The sequence below is a fragment of the Haliotis asinina genome, chromosome 1, assembly GCF_037392515.1.
Source record: "Haliotis asinina isolate JCU_RB_2024 chromosome 1, JCU_Hal_asi_v2, whole genome shotgun sequence".
In the NCBI taxonomy this organism is placed as follows: Eukaryota; Metazoa; Mollusca; class Gastropoda; order Lepetellida; family Haliotidae; genus Haliotis; species Haliotis asinina.
Window position 1 is genome coordinate 22225276 of NC_090280.1, and position 16945 is coordinate 22242220.

The 16945-nt window shown below is 39.0% G+C and overlaps 1 protein-coding gene across 2 annotated transcripts; it reads right to left on the reverse strand.

The window, feature by feature from the left end:
- Positions 1–2385: 2385 nt before the first annotated feature.
- LOC137276953 (retinoic acid receptor beta-like) lies at positions 2386–16654 on the reverse strand. Of its 2 annotated transcripts, none has more exons than XM_067808611.1 (7): positions 16540–16654; positions 12278–12414; positions 8778–8916; positions 6806–7035; positions 5977–6160; positions 4734–4958; positions 2386–3607 (listed from the first exon to the last, which is right to left on the reverse strand). In XM_067808611.1, exons 1-7 carry the CDS (start codon positions 16592–16594, stop codon positions 3369–3371), a joined length of 1209 nt encoding a protein of 402 aa, XP_067664712.1. In that variant the 5' UTR covers positions 16595–16654; the 3' UTR covers positions 2386–3368. The 2 variants fall into 2 exon arrangements, with proteins under 2 accessions (XP_067664712.1, XP_067664716.1); XM_067808615.1 differs by lacking the exon at positions 2386–3607 and adding an exon at positions 3635–3989.
- Between the last annotated feature and the right edge of the window lie 291 nt (positions 16655–16945).

The following is a 16945-nucleotide window of genomic DNA, read 5'->3' on the forward strand; positions in this document are numbered from 1 at the left end:
GTACGCTGTCAAACTTTGCTCGTTTCAATCGCATATAGGAAGACTGGTAATTTCTCTGTGTTGTGCAGCCCCATTTGCGCTAAAGTTTGTCTGTGATGAGGTTGCACTTTCCATCATGTATCATTTTACAGACTGAATATTTCAAAACATAATTCAGAATGTCATCATAAATATTGTACCTGAGTATAATTTAGAAACTTGGTCGTCTTCAGATCACAAGAGCCAACGCTATGGTGAGGAGTGTTCAGTAACTCGTGACTGTGTGGATCGCAGAACACAGTGCATTATGACAGCGTGCAGATGTGTGATTGGTTACAGCTTTAACCCCAAAGACAGACTGTGTGTCGAAGGTTGGCTCTCCATAGTAACAATATAGTAATAATATACTGTCCAGCAAAAGAAATGGAATTTGTAAAACAAAATGTAATTCATAAATGTAATCGTTCATGTTGGATTTACCTATTCCATAAACTGGTGTGATAATTACATTTTAATGATCAATCCGCCCATTCGTTATGTCATAAAAAACAGAAACGTTCGAATGTTGAGCTGATATTCCAAGTGTTAGGATGAAACAGACAAAATCAACGTCATGCTTCAACACTTTAATCTTGATTATGGAAAATGATGAGCAAATCTTCCAGACTTAATGACTTTATGTACTTAAACACGAAGAACGTGGTTACGGTATAATGGCAGCATTCTGGAAATATCTACATGGAAAAAAGTACTTAGTATCCCAACAGTCCCAATTTTTCTTCGGATCAATATGCTGTCATTAAGCATAGCCGAGGAACATGTCCATGCCTCAGTTTAACTAATAGTCTGGATAAACTGAATATCCAGGAATAATTAATTACAGATCTAACGAAAACAACCCCCGAAACAGTAGTTTACTCGGAAATAAAAATATAACTATAGCCGTAAAACGTAATAAATGCGGTAATGTTCAAGATTTCGGCGGCATACAATCCTGAAAAAGTCAGGATTCAATAACAATGTTATTATCTGGTGGAACTTCCGCCTCTCGCAATTACATCCCCAAGCTTTATTCTCATTGACTGACTGACCGAGTTAGGTTTTACAGCAATCTTCTTCTTCATTTATCTTCTAGCAATATTACAGCAACATCACAACAGGGGACACCAGAAATAGCCTCTCCTCATTGACAGTATCAGACGTTCAATTAGACTTTGAGGCACTGCATTCAATTTTTGATGGTGGGCTTCATGTAACACTAAATAATTTGTACTGGAGGACTTGACTTGTGTATTCTTCGACCCATAATGTCCAAAATATGTACTTTGGTATTGAAGACCGGGCCCCTCAAGAGGTTTCAGTGGTGTACCGGTGTCCCTTAAGATCTTCTCCGATCGACATACCGTCAAGTTTACACTGATATCTGAGTAACAGATACTACAGCTTAAATGTGAGATCAAAACAGGCAGTCGTAGGAAACAAGTACTTAATTTACGATTTAGGTTTCATTCTGGCAATACTTTAATCTAGCAAGAAAAATGACATCGTCCTTATATTGTCCGATAGGACACGCCCACACCAGAAATCAACCAATCACGATAATCCATTTGTCTCATTATTAATCATCCATGCATTCAAGTGATCCACCTGGACTCAAGCCACGTGATCGCGCCTCAATGGCATCACAATATATAAGGTTAGAATAATGGTGACCATATGGACCAGAGGTCTAATCACATTCATCCAGAGAAATACCAGCTGAAAGAATCGTCAGCGAAAACTTCTTTGTTCCTGTTTCACGTTAATATATAGATCTTAAATATACAAGGGGCATCGACATACCAAATTGATCTTTTGAACTGGTTTATTATAGAATGTATGAATTATGATATAATGTCCGTGAAGGTATTAAAATGGTGACCTTATCGACCAGAGGTGTCATCACATTTACCTAGCAAGATGACAGCTCAGAGCATTGCCAGCGAAAAAGACACGCTCTTCCTGTTTCAAGTTAATCGGTCCGAATGATAAAGGAAAACAAACTAACCAAGTTGATCTTTTGAACCGATCTATTGTTTTATATCTTTTATCACTGATTTTGATATTCTTTGTCGTTTCCGAGTGGAGAAGAAAAGGACGTGGAAGGACATATACGGTTGTATAAACGACATCAGATTTACGAAACTCACTAAAGTGTTATTTATTTCTTCTTAAATCATCTTCCTACAGAACATTTCTTCAGAAATACCTGTAAACAAGACATTGATTCCAAGCATCAGTTTTCATTGCAATATTACGTTGAAGATCTGGTAAGTTTATTGCAATGAAGTTTTGTGGGGGGTGCAATGTCTGAATGGGAAACTCAGTAGTCGTTTGTATGGGGAAGTCCATAGCCATACTTCTGCCCAGTCAAGATGCTTTACGGGTCACTGTGATAGATTTGTAATATTGTTGGCAGTAACCATTTGCACTTTATATCTCATGAATAAGTGAAAAGCGTCAACAAAGGTTGACTGCCATGGCCATACTTCGTAATAACTGTCACTCCTGCCCAGAGAAGGTGATTTACCGCCTGCTGTGATAGACTTGTAATATTGTTGTCATTGGTGTAAACCAGCCAGGTCTGGGCAGATAACTATGACTGTGTTGTGTTTCATTTTAACAGAGTGCGACAAGTACGGCGCAACCTTCAGTCTCCTGACCTACCAGTACTGCAGCCACGGCTTCAACGGTACAGAATACCACTTCCCCGACTTATCTGACTTAAGGAGATGCAGGGAGAAGTGCAGGCAGATCACAAGCTTCATCTGTCGCTCGTTTGAGCTATGGAATGGTGCATGCTACCTATTTAATGACACAAGGCTCGCCGTTCCCCAAAGGTACTGGAGGGAATATGATGGCTGTAAACACTACCAGAGAAACTGTGCATAGTACAATAGGCAGGACCTACATGTGCATCAGATCGACAACATATTGTGTATTTATATATGTATAGATAAAGGCTTTAATGTTTTTCTTCTCTTTTGACACGAGCAATCTGGAACCAAGTTAAGTTATTTAAGTTACTTGAGTACTCTAAATAAAGTCTGAGCAGGACAATCCAGTGATCTAGTGGAAATGAGATACGATAATATGTGTCAGACAAGTCGTCGAGCCTGACCACTCGATCGTCTCAGCCGCCTCTGACGACGAGGTCGGTGAAAACCAGTCCTAATCCGCATCCTCAGCTTGAATGAGTGAGTTTAGTTTGACGCCATACTCAGCAATATTATAGCTATATGGCGGCAAATACAAATAATCGAGTCGGGACCAGACATTCTAGTGACAAACGGCTTGGGCATACAAAATATTTATATGATAGTATGCATCAACCAAACCAGACACGTTTATCACAAGCCATATATTTCCATGAGTAGTTGACTTTGTTGCATAAAATTCCACTGGGAGAGTTTGTCCGCTGTTCTGTGATCCAATTCACAAAGTTCTCGAAGATCGGTGACTCGGTCAATGATCTTGGCAAATCTTGCCAATGGCTTTTTATGTCTTTTCTTCATGTGATGAATCAGAGCTTCAACAATTACCCATTGGATTGAATCTACTTTGTGTGGTTCGTCCAGGGCGCAGCGGTCTGAAAGATGGACATGAAAACACGAAGAAGTGGTAACACCTACATGACCTGGTCGTTGCCAATTGGCGCACATCCAGAACATAAACATTGTGTTCAAGATGTCCACAAAATCGCATTGACATAACAGACCTTATTCCCCATAAAGGGTATAGTTTGTCCCCACAGTCACGTCACGGCTGTTTGAATATATCGAATCTGTCTCGTTAACTCAAAATTTTAGTTGCTGTTTAAATATAATTCGTAAGGAATTGTATTATTTGGGAAAGAATTCTATTTTCAAAGTGATGCTTTAAATCCGTCTCGTCCCATAGAGAAGTACAGCAAGTACAGCAAGTAGCCATGGTCCATGGTGATCTACCTTCAGCTGCTGGCTATCTGTGGCCTGTATTTATTGAACTAATTATAGTTTAGATCCAACTGCAGGTTTTACATAGAAATCTTTCACATACTGGTTGTGTGGACTGCCCTTTGTATTTAAGCTGTGTATCTTCTGTGAGTTTATAACTTGTTCAATCACGATATGACTGCCGATTTAAGAAAACAAAAACAAAAACAAAAACAAAAACAAAAACGAAACAAAAAACAAACAAAATCAACCCAAAACACATAACTACTCACTCATTCAAAACGTCAACATTAAGTCTCGAGTTTCAGCCATAGCAGTTTGTTAAATATAGCATAAAAATAAAAGACGAAATAGTGATGACATATTCGTTAATAGACAAATAGACAACAGAAATTCAGTAATGTCACCACATGCCAAGGATGCCCCAATCAGTCTCGAATACCTCCCAGAATAACATATTTCATAAAACGTAAATAGTAAAATAATATGACGAAATGAATTAGAAAGGTTTACAGAAAATCAGAAACCCTGATTTCAATTACGCCTAGGGAAAGGCAAAAAGCTCCTCCTATAAACGGTTTCTGAAAGGAGTCTAGTCGTTAAATGCGTCCGCCCGTCACGCCGAAAACCCGGGCTCTATTCCCGAATTGGGTTCAATGTGTGAATTCAGTTTGCTGTGCACACGCCGTGATATTGCTGGAATACTGCTAACACCGGCGTAAAACCATACTCGCTCAATCACTTCGTAAGGGAACTACCAAAATGTAAGGTTTAACGTACCTGCACACATTACACAGATTCCTTCGACCAGCACCAATTCAGTCAAAGACAGATTCATCCGCTTTAAAGAAGAAGCAATGACAAAGAGTTTGTCTGTGTATTCCCTTCCCCATATCCTGCTCAAGGTGTCAGCCCGACAGCACAACATCATTGATATCGATGCCACATTCAGCTCTCTGTTGTAGCCAGGAAACTGCTCCAAAACGAAGAACTCCAGTCGACCATCTAGCGTAACAGAATGATACTCTTTATTACTGAAGAAACATAAGAAAACAACACAAGTTTTTATTTTAATCCGGGACACAGAGGTGGACCAGTGGTTAAAGCGTTCGCAAGTCACGCCCGGGTTCCATCAGATATAAACTCCACCTCACTCACACACACTTTGATTTTACTCATGGTGAATAAATAGCAGAGGATTTAAGCCGCTATTTGCAGTTTTTCAGCAATGTCACAGCAGGGGACAACATAAATTGGATTCAGACCCTACACCAATGTAAGGAGTCAAACCAGGACTTCCTAATGATGAGCGAACGTGTCGACCACTCGGCTACACCATCAAAACGTCTGGTTCTTTTAATATTTTCCTGTTTGTCTTATTTTTAGAAGCTTTTAGATAAAGAGTTATTGTAACCTACTTGGATTGAATTGAATTGACAAACAAAACTATCCTCACGATAAAAACATATTTTTTATTACTGCAGGTAAGAAATGTCATTAGATCTCAATTTAACGATATTTCCTGAACACGATTTATCACAGAGATCTGTTCACCACTGAAGCTAAACCAGCTGATACACATGTGAAATACAGTAGCGATGATCCAAGTGGTCGGTAACCCTAGTTATAAAGTGCTATTACAATCAGCCTGCAGAGTCAGCCTAATGTTTGATAATATGTAAGAATATATTTCCGGCCACCTGACTGGTCTAGAGTAGGTTTAGAGGCGTCGACAGAAAAGCACATTTACTCCAACCCAGGTCCGACCAAAAGTCATACGGCCTCTGCGTTATTGTGTCGTAGTGATAATAAAATTACTTTTCTTGACTAAATGGACATGTTTTGGTTTTTAGAAGCTTTCTCTGGGGTAATTACATAATAAAACAATTACAGACTGGTGAATTCTGGTCAATACCAGTTTTTATGGACCTGCGAAAAGCAATATTGATCGAGGAGGGAAAAAAGATATTGACCTCATCAGCAGTTTGTGAATTGTTTAATATCGTACAAGTCGGTGACATACGTTTGATGAGTTGTTCTCTGTCATTGGAAGACAACTCGTTGAAGCCAGGCACAGACTTGATGAACTGGATGTACTGACAAACGCTTTTCTCCATTTCCCTTGCCAGGTCACATTGCAGATCCACGTTGTCGGCGGTATCATTAGATATAGTGTCCACCAAGCTGCATTCTGATGCTTTATGGGTCTACAATGAAAGAAAATAATGACCACGTTTCATGATGGTCATCTGTCAAGATTAAAATTCTCAGTGTGTGACAGATCCCTTTGAATGTTAACCGTATGGAATCTTCATCGTCCTGGGCGTTAATCATACAGTAAATCCTTCCTTCCTTCCTTCATTCATTCATTCATATCAAAACGAGGTGAATCATCAAAATTCATCCTAACACATCAAGGCAGGCACGTGGGCATGCAACACAAAGGACTTGGCAGCAATACATTTACAGTCACTGGTCTTAATATTATAAGAAAGGAAAGAGGTAAAACAAGGTCAACACTCCAAGTGTGTTTCGGGTTCACTGTGTATAACTTCAGTCAAACTAGACACTCGTTCCTAGATGAGTCATTTATCTCATTCATCTACAACATGAAATATAGATCACAATCATTGAAACCATGGTTTGAGAGCCGGGTCTTCAAAACACAAATCGTGGGTTTTTTCAATTCCGAGTTAGGTTTGTGCTACAAGCCCCTGCGGAGACAGGTCTAAAGGAACGTATCTTTGTTTACTAATTGGTACCCACAACTGTGTTCATAGCGTTGCAATGTCCTGGTATTGTTAAAACACTGGAGTGCTTTAAAGTAGGAAAAGCAAGGGCAGTTAACTCACGATGTACAATACGTGCAGTTCAGCTATTTCAGCATCTGTTAGATAATGCAGAGAGGGTATATACTCGGCATGTGCTGTAAGGAGCATGGCAGCCAAGCAATCCAATTCTTCATTAGCTGATACAGAACACAAGTCTTCTTTTGGAGCAGACGACCATTCGGCTCTTAGCTTTCGAACCTCAAGGGTATGTATCGTTCTTGTTTGCAGGGTGTAACGCCCAATACGAATATCTGCAATAGTAACCTAATTTATAATGACGCCATGCAACCATGAACGAGGATTTTAATGGTATTTGTCGTTAGTCAATGGGATAATTTTAACGCCGGTTTAAACAATATTAAGTTTTCGGATGGGTCGTAGAGAATCCTAGAAACATTCAATAATTTATTTTGGCGATTACTCGTCGTTATTGGCAGCTAAGAAAGTTATTGTGATTAAGTCTACGGCGTACTCAACAATGGGGTAGACCAGTAAAGATAGTGAAATGTCATCTAGGTCTCATGACGTCTGCAACAGACAGACAGACAGACAGACAGACAGACAGACAGAAAGAAAGACGTTTATTCAATATTTCAGGCCATATGACAGTTAGTTTAGATTTGTACATTCCACAGTCACCTGGATATGTAATATACATACATGTATTGCTGTCTAATTTCAAAAATCATTTTCAGGAATATTGAAACGAATTTTATTTAGTTTATATTTCTTGAATTTAATAGGCTTTTTTGTTAATCTTTGTGGAGTTGAGATCACAGGGCGGTATCTGGTTCTAAGAAACTCATCCTCGGCATAGCCCTTATTACATAAATTACATAAACTATTATTTTTATCATGTATATTTCTCTTTCAAAAATTATAAAAAGTAAACTTGTGTAGTGATATTCGTAATTTACAGAATGTTCTCCGTAAAACCCTATCCTGTGGGTCGGTTACATATTTTTCAGAACAAGTAATGATACAATATTTGCATAGCGACACAGAAATTTTGAGATTTTGATATTTGGCAGTGTCAGTTTTGTGAAACTATATCAAAAGAATCTTTCCCATTATCATCCAATCTTTTTAACATTTTATAACATTGAACGGAAAATCTATTTGAATTTGTACGAAGTAACTTTATCCAATATTGACAGCCCATAACTGTGATGCAACAAAGAGACCAGTGCGACCAGTTTCTCCTAAAATAGCCTTGTTAGAGGCATATTTACCAACACCCAACATGTGTTTAAAACATAAAATATAAACATATGATTTGTTTCGATGGAATCATTAAACATGCGTTTACCTCCCTTATTTCGGAACCATATGGGAGAATTGGGGCAATTTTCTATAAAAACAAATAGAAACAACTGGGAAAGACATAAAGTTATTTTCTTTAAAGAAGTTACATACGGGGATCAAGGCTTTTGATGCTTGCGAACCTAGCTGTTTGCAGGCTGCTGATCATGATAATCTGGACGATACACAGTAGGAAATGTGTAAAGTCTGAAATGTGTAACGTCTGAAATGTGTAACGTCTGAAATGCGTAACGTCTGAAATGTATAACGTCTGAAATGTATAACGTCTGAAACGTGTAACGTCTGAAATGTATAACGTCTGAAACGTGTAACGTCTGAAATGTGTAACGTCTGAAACGTGTACCGTCTGAAATGTGTACCGTCTGAAACGTGTAACGTCTGAAACGCGTAACGTCTGAAACGTAACCTCAAGATGTTGATGACACATATATAGAAGCAAGACTTGTCTGTATCGTCAGTTATTATGGTCTGGTATAGTAAACGTCTTGATTCACTGAGCTCGTTGGAGTGGTTATGTGTGTAGCCTAGTGGTTAAGGTGTTCGTTTGTCACGCCAAAGACCCGTGTTCGATAGGTATAATGTGTGAAGCCCATTTCTGGTGCCCTCCGCTCTGATATTGCAGAAATATTGCTAAAACCCGACGTAAAACCCAATTCACTCACTCACTGACCTTGTTTGGACATGCCTACAGCAACACACTTCTTAAATCTGCAGTGGGAACAGCATCTTCTATTGCGAGTCAGGTCACAGTTCCCACTTTGTCGACACGTGTAGGGGTTTTCTTGCATGCTGTTACGTCGATAGAACCCCTGTACAACAAGAAACATTCCATGGCATCACGTTCATGATCCTAGATGCACCTGAGTAGAGTATATAAAACATTTCTTGGATCCGCTCGTATGAAATACGTTCGCTCCTTAAAGATATATAGTCTGGTTCATAATTATTGAGAATTTTTCTTCTTACTTTGAGCTATCCTAACACCTCAACTGATTCACTGATACTTAAAACTAAGTTATGGTATAAGGGAGGTAACTCATCTTGGCCTACTGAGTATAGTACAATTAGAGTTACCTCCCCTGAATTTGTAGCAGACGTCATTTTCCTCAGCACTGTCAACAATGTCTGCTGAAGATAAAAGAAGGTTGATTTTTGAGTTGTGTAATCAAGGAATTGATGATGTAAATACACTGGCAGAGAGAACAGGAACTCCTCTTTCTACCGTGTATAGGATTAGGAAGAATTTTAAAGAGGGAAAGGTTTTTGGGCACCAGAAAGGAGCAGGGAGACCCAGAAAATTGGACTTCTCAGATCGCGTCCGGCTGGGACTTTTAGCGTCTAAAAAGCAAAGGGCAAGCATCTCCAACATCAGGTATGAAATGATAGAAAGGGGATCAACAGTTGTATCAAAATCTACAGTTAGAAGAAATTTGATTGATCTTGGATGGGAGAAAAAGACTGGAATTCCTTCTCCTCTCATGAAACAAGAACATAAAGACAGGCGTGTTAAGTGGTGTTTGGCACATGAAAACTTTGACTGGGAAAATGTGATTTTTACTGATGAAAGCTCAATATGGGTATATCCCAATAATGTGAAAATATGGACAAAGTCTGCGTCAGCACCGTTGTATCGACGACCTAAATACAGATCAAAATGTTTCATGTATGGGGAGGGATATCCTTATTAGGAACGACCCCACTGTGTGTGTTTGAGGGAAATCTGACATGTCAACGCTTCACTAACATATTAGATATATTCTCCTTCCAAGTGCACATGTGTTTTATGGAAATGACTGGATTTTGCAGCAAGATAATGATCCTAAACACACTGCAAAACATGCCAAGCAGTGGTTTCAGGAGAAAAATGTGACTGCATTACCATTTCCTGCATATAGTCCTGACTTAAATCCCATTGAGAACATTTGGGGGATGATGAAGGAATGTGTGAATCAAAAGGGGTTGACAAAAATTGAAGACATGAAGAGAGAAGTGGTCCGATACTGGGACAGCATAACTCACGAGACACTAACCTCTCTGATAGGAAGTATGCCTACCCGTCTTAGACTGTGCCGTGAAGCTCAAGGAGACTTGATAAAATATTAAATTGTTACCTACACAACATGAAAAGGTCAGTTCACTTTCACAATACATTCAATTTCATCTGATTTGTTCTCGTTTAATAATATGAAATGCTTTAGCTATTCTCAATAATTTTGAACCATACTGTACCATCCATCTGTGCCTATGAAATACATCGAGTCATCAGCGAACAAATAATCTCTCTACAGATATGTATTATATCAACACAAGCAGATACAACTACAACATTTTACCTTTGTCAGCGAGTGTTGATATAATCAAGAGTAAGATGCTATTTATCATCAAAACTCATCCTTCATTGGTTTTCAATGAAAAATGTTCATCTCTCAACACTGAACTTCTATTAGACTTGCAGGTCAACAATGTCATCGCCTTGTGACGTCATCAAGTGATAGCACTGTCAGGGCACTGTATAATATCTACTGCCAAAATGATATCTCCTGGGATATCTGATATAATTCGATCCATCCGCTCCTAAATGGCATGTTCGAGTCATCCGTGCCTACGAGGTAATGCATTCGACCCATCCGTTCTTTAAACATATATTCGATCCATCTGAGCGTAAACAATGCATTCATCCCATTCGATCCTTTAAGATGTATTCGATCCGCCTTGGAATAGATAATAAATTCGACCCGACCTTGAAGATGTATTCGATCCTTTACCGAACAAATAATACATTCAACCCATCCGCGGGTATATTTGATCAGTTGTGCCAATCCACACCTGAGACAACTACCAGATCAGTCGCTGATCTACTCAGTAGACAAAGAAACTCTTCTCAGTCTTGGTCTGTTCTAAGGTCAAGGCAGTGGTTTTCTCACAGGTTAAGAGGTACTCCTGAAAAAGGTTAACTATGACACATTTTCATCTTAAACGAAATAAAAGTGCTGAAAATGACATTTGTAAATGTCGCCATTTTTACACATTATGATTTCGCGATTCACAGCGCTACTTTGGTGCGTGTTTTGTAAAATTTCAAAAATTACATGAAATTACCAATGGTAATTCTGAAATGTCCCCGATAAAACTGGAATCGGATGGCATGTTTACGAAAACACAGGAACTCGAACAAGAACACAAAAGAGGAAGTGAGCTACTGTTTACAAAATCACATCTGTCGAAGGCCATGAGCCATGAGACGTCTATTACATTACGTATATATCACACTCACCACCGAATTCCTACACGATAGAATCAACGCAAATAACCTCTTTCACCAATACCAAGGCCCCAGATGAAATCAAAACATATTGGATGTGAAAACAAATGCTGTGCTGGTAAGCTGCGTTTGTTGAAAAGGCAGCAATAAAAAAATCCGGTATTCATACTGTGTAACATTTCCACAATATCCAGACATCCATTCGTCTGTTCCGTCTAAAACAAACTTTGCCTACACTATATGTGTATTTTCCCTTTGGCTTCTACAGTTACGATATATCATATAATTACCGTGTCCGGTCAGACAATCTATAGTGACCAACACCATGAGCATCAGTCTACTTAACTGGGATACGATGAAATGTGCCAACCATGTCCCATATCATAACATAGACTTAAGACAGTCGTAAGGTGATCGTAACTTCCATACCATACGCTTATGAAAGTCGCAGCACTAAGGTGATAGCAACTCCTATACCATAACATAGATTTACAACAGTCGCAGCACTAAGGTGATAGCAACTCCCATACCATAACATAGACTTACAACAGTCACAGCACTAAGGCGATCGCAACTCCCATACCATAACATAGATTTACAACAGTCGCAGCACTAAGGTGATTGCAACTACCATACCACAACATAGACTTACGACAGTCGCAGCACTAAGGTGATCGCAACTCCCATACCATAACATAGACTTACAACAGTCGCAGCACTAAGGTGATCGCAACTCCCATACCATAACATAGACTTACAACAGTCGCAGCACTAAGGTGATCATAACTACCATATCATAAGACAAACTGACGACAGTCGCAATATTAAGATGTCGTAGCTTCCATACCGTAATACAGACTTACGACAGCCAGAACACGAAGGTTGTTATCGATAACAATAGTTTTTACCTTGCAAGCTTCACATGTGACAATCCCATAGTGTATTCCTGATGCTGGGCTTTGGCACACTTTGCATGGAGGCAGGTAGGCTGGTTTCACTGGCGCATTGGTGGGCTTGTTTCTTACTCCTTTCTGTTTGGTTGAGTCTGAAATAACATTGATGGGCTTGAGTGAATGTTGCTTAGCGTCGCTGTTGGCAGTAATCTTTCACATGACAGTCGTCTTGAGAAGTGTACACCAGCTCAACCTACTACCGATATGAATATGACGTTTTAATAACACAGTCACGTTTTAATAACATTTACAGTTTAGGTAGCATTTCATATCAAATGCTTGTATACTTTTTCCATGTCATCATAGTCATAAGTCTTTCATATATTTTCTGTAAGAAAATGAAAGTCACAGATACTTATAGAAGGCATGGCACGTCACAGATGTGTCTAGAAGGCATGGCATGTCTCAAATGTGTCTAGAAGGCATGGCAAGTCACAGATATTTATAGAAGGCATGGCAAGTAACAGAAGTGTCTAGAAGGCATGGCATGTCTCAAATGTGTCTAGAAGGCATGGCATGTCTCAAATGTGTCTAGAAGGCATGGTATATCACAGATATTTCAAGTAGCCGTGGTAAGTCACAGATATTTATAGAAGGCATGGCAAGTCACAGATATTTATAGAAGGCATGACATGTCACAGATATTTCAAGAAGATATCGCAAGTCACAGATATCTCTAGAAGGTACCGCAAGTCAAGGTTACTTCCACATGGCGTCGCAAGTCAAATATACTCTTCCAAAACGTAGGGGAACTGTACTTTCAATGTACGATTGTCGAAATTGGGAGATATATGGGATTGAATCAATGTTGATACATTAATAATGGATGTTTTGAGAATGCATCACCATATGGAGTTCATTCAAAGCAAAGGTGTTCGTTCAGTTATCCGCCTTGTTAGGTGACTGGGATATGACATGAAAATTTCAGGTTTACAATTTTCAGTGAGTAGTGTGTGATTTGACCCTAAAAGCCCTGACCATGCACAAATGCAAGAAAATTACTGGAAAAAATGGTCTACAGTGATTTATCGACATGCCTGAAAAAGATTCATGATGACACCCCATGCACGTGTAGGAGGCTCCCACGTTGTGCACGTGCTTCCCATGCATTGTGTTTGCGTGTGGTGATAACGTGAAATGATGCTGAATACACAAGATGGATGTCATTGTAACGTTTCTTGATAGGATTTCTTTCGACCAGACTTCAGAGTTCAGGTTCCCCTACTTTTATTGAAGAATGATATTTTTATAGGGCATGGTAAGCTTTCATGTCCCAAACTGATACCATTACTGATTTCATCTTTGAAAATATACTATGTCAACTAGATTGCCTTCAGTTCTGCTCTGATTATGAACAACGGATTCAGGCTGGCGATTTAATTGCATCCGGTAAATGGTTTTTATATACGTGTACACCTCCTAATATAGCAATGAACAATACATACTCGTACGTACGCACGAATGAGTATTTTTTTCGTACGTACCTTCACTGATGTCGTAACTTGTCATGTAATTTATCTCATTGTAGCCGTCACAATTTACACCAGAACATGCTGTCACAGTGAATAACTGCTCACCTTTCACTCTAGCCCCGAGAAACGTGGTATAACGCTTTTACATTAACAGGTAATGTGTCTTAACTGTCAAAAAAATAATATATTCGAGAGTTTATCATGACTGAAGCTGCTCGTTAAAGCTCACAAGCGCAGATAAAAGCGGTTAAAGATGTGCTGTTAAACCCGTTTGATGGTATTACAGGTTGATCCGTGTATCTGAACCAACATAATGAGCGACTGGAAGAATAACGGACTGACAGCAAAGGGGAATGCAAAACTGGTGGTCGTGGGAGACTGGGATCCTTGCTCTGGGACATACAGGAGACTCATCACGTCTTCATTGGCATGGACAAACAGCCTTTCACATCATTAAAATGTATTCAAACTATAAAAACCATTAACTAACTCTCTCTCTCTCTCTCTCTCTCTCTCACTTTCAGCAATATTCCAGCTATAGGCGGCAGTCTGTAAATAATCGTGCCTGGATCAGATAATCCAGTGATTAAGCATGAATCCACGGATCTGGGATAGGATGACGTGTATCAGACAAGTCTGACCACCAAATTCCGTTAGTCGCCTCTTAAGAAACGCATGGGTAACTGAAGACCAGTTCTAACCCGGGACCTCACAGGTCTTTGCGAAAGAAGACTTACATGTAGGATACATGGCAAACAAACAACTTGCAGAGGATCCATGGTAAAGCATGTGGTTTATACTAGCTGTTTCGCAAACAAATCTTTCATCAAACATTAATATGGTCATTGATTTGCACCCTGATTGTTAATGTAATTTTTTCAATGATGAAGAATGAAATGTGCGTTTCAAGATAAAAATGAATAACATATCCGCTTTCGTGTAGGTCTTCTGTCAAGCTTCGACAATGACAACGATCCTGGTAAATGCATATCAATCAATGTGATTTCTGTTTCATACATTAGAATTTGAGACACATCACTGAAAATTTGATCTTTTCCATATTAGTTCTTCTGGACATGGATCATATTCCTAGGAAATCACCATGGTTACATAGATGATATTTTGCATGCATTGTGTTATGTGGTATTAGAAAATGTTGACAATATGTGTGAAGGCATACATAACGTGGCTATGAGATAACGGTCAGTTAGTGACTTCGAGCGGCCTTCCCTATTTGTCTGAAGTGATACACTGGGACAGGCTAACTGGAAATCCGGTTGGAATACAAACTGAAATCGACGATTATCCTCTAGCTTCTATTCGCGTTTATGGTTCCGGGAAGTGGTTAAGACGTTTTCTAGTTAGACCCGGGTTCGAGTCAATAAATAAGTAGCATGCCCACTGCTGATAATATTGCTGGAATATTTCTTAAAGCGGCGTAAAACCATACTCAACACACACTCACTCTATTAGTGTTTCAATGTTAAACAGATCATGTGCCAAATGGACCAAACAGTTTCCGGATATTTCGGAGTACACTGACGAAATAATTCGTCACTGGTCACAAATACACTGGTGGTATAACGCATAATTCTGTTAATCATTGATCTCGTGTTTGACAATCGTAAATTGAAAACCTGAAGTCTGATATCTAGTGTTAGGAGTCCCTGTTTATGCTATACAGAGGGCTTTATCCCTTGTATGTTTCAGGACGTGGTTAACCATATCACAAAAAAGACATTTTTCGGGAACATCTGTGGGTACAAGGATGACCCCATTACATGCTAAATACTCTATTATTACTTACCCACAATAATTTGCATTGTTTATTGTCTCATTCAGCGATACAATGGACCGTACGATTACATGCAAGCCTGTCCATCCGATCCCATCAGTCGCCCCTTACGACACGGATGGGTTGCTGAATATCAATTCTAAAAAGGATCTTCACGAAGGTGAATTATATGTAATCGTGAGCATGCTTGATCCAGATTTGTCTACATGTCATATGCTTTGGATAAGCCAAGAACTACTTATGGACATTTCCATGAAAATCCGAGGATGATGTGGAAGAATGTGACACTGTTTATAATGTGAGATATACAAACACTTCAACAACAAAGTTGTCACAATTTCGGTAAGCAAAGATTATTTGTATTGATTCATACTCATATATTTCACGTCAAACGGTATCATTTTCTTTGTTTTGGGGAGTTTCCCAATAAACTGGAAGAGCCTAAAATCCCCTGGTAGATTGTTCTGTGGTAACAGCGTTTCGAACAAAGCGTACGTTTGAGCGCTGTAGATTGTTTATTCATGACATTAAACTTGCCAATGAAATCTGCATCAATGGGTTCCTTGCACATGCTTGGATGCAAATGATTTAATAAAATAACAAAGAATTTGGTTAACCTACTAACTGTCCTTTGTGAAGAGGATAGACAACAAAATCTGTATGGTAATGTACATGTTCATTTGAACAATGAATATATCTACACGTTTCAACCCAAGAACTAAGAAAGCGTGTAACACTGATTAATTTCTAATTAACGTGGGTTAAACAGGTTCTTTAGGATCTGGAATGGGATGTGTTGCTTTTATTGAAATTGAAATAACAAAATGAAAAGTCGATCTAAAAAAACAACTGTGAAGCAAGTTGTAAGTGAATAAAACCTTACGACATACGCAAGTAAGTTAAAAACTGTTAACTGAGTAGCGACATGAATTTACTAACTACAAACTCACTTGGTCGCAGACATCCTCTGCCGGTGTTTGTGATGACTAAGGGAAATTGGTCCATACAGAAGGAATGCAGGTTCCATCTAACCTTAGAGAAACACAGCTAACATCTGATGTTGAGATAAGCAAACGGTTCGTGTGGATATTAATTCGCACATGCGCATGTATATATACGTCAAGTGGGATTAGTAAGTAAAGATGATACGGATTCCAAACAAAACACGTGGTGCTCCATTTTTGAGGCAGTGAAAATTTTCTCTTAATATGCATTTGTGAATTTGAAATGTTGAACATCAAAGTTCCTGTTATAACGTATAATTGTCACTTATGATGCATATATAGCGGTTGATATGACATGTATATCTATTTAACGAACAGAGTGAGACTGTTCAGCGTAAGGGTCACTGTGACA

What these genes read in the sequence shown, in the direction of transcription:
- LOC137276953 (XM_067808611.1), bottom strand. Translation starts at nt 16,594, where the DNA reads ATGGACCAATTTCCCTTAGTCATCACAAACACCGGCAGAGGATGTCTG. An exon ending in TCACATGTGAAGCTTGCAAG is followed by an intron (nt 8,917 to 12,277) that starts GTAAAAACTATT and finishes CTTGTTGTACAG; the next exon opens with GGGTTCTATCGACGTAACAG. An exon ending in CAGAGAACAACTCATCAAAC is followed by an intron (nt 4,959 to 5,976) that starts GTATGTCACCGA and finishes CTGTTACGCTAG; the next exon opens with ATGGTCGACTGGAGTTCTTC.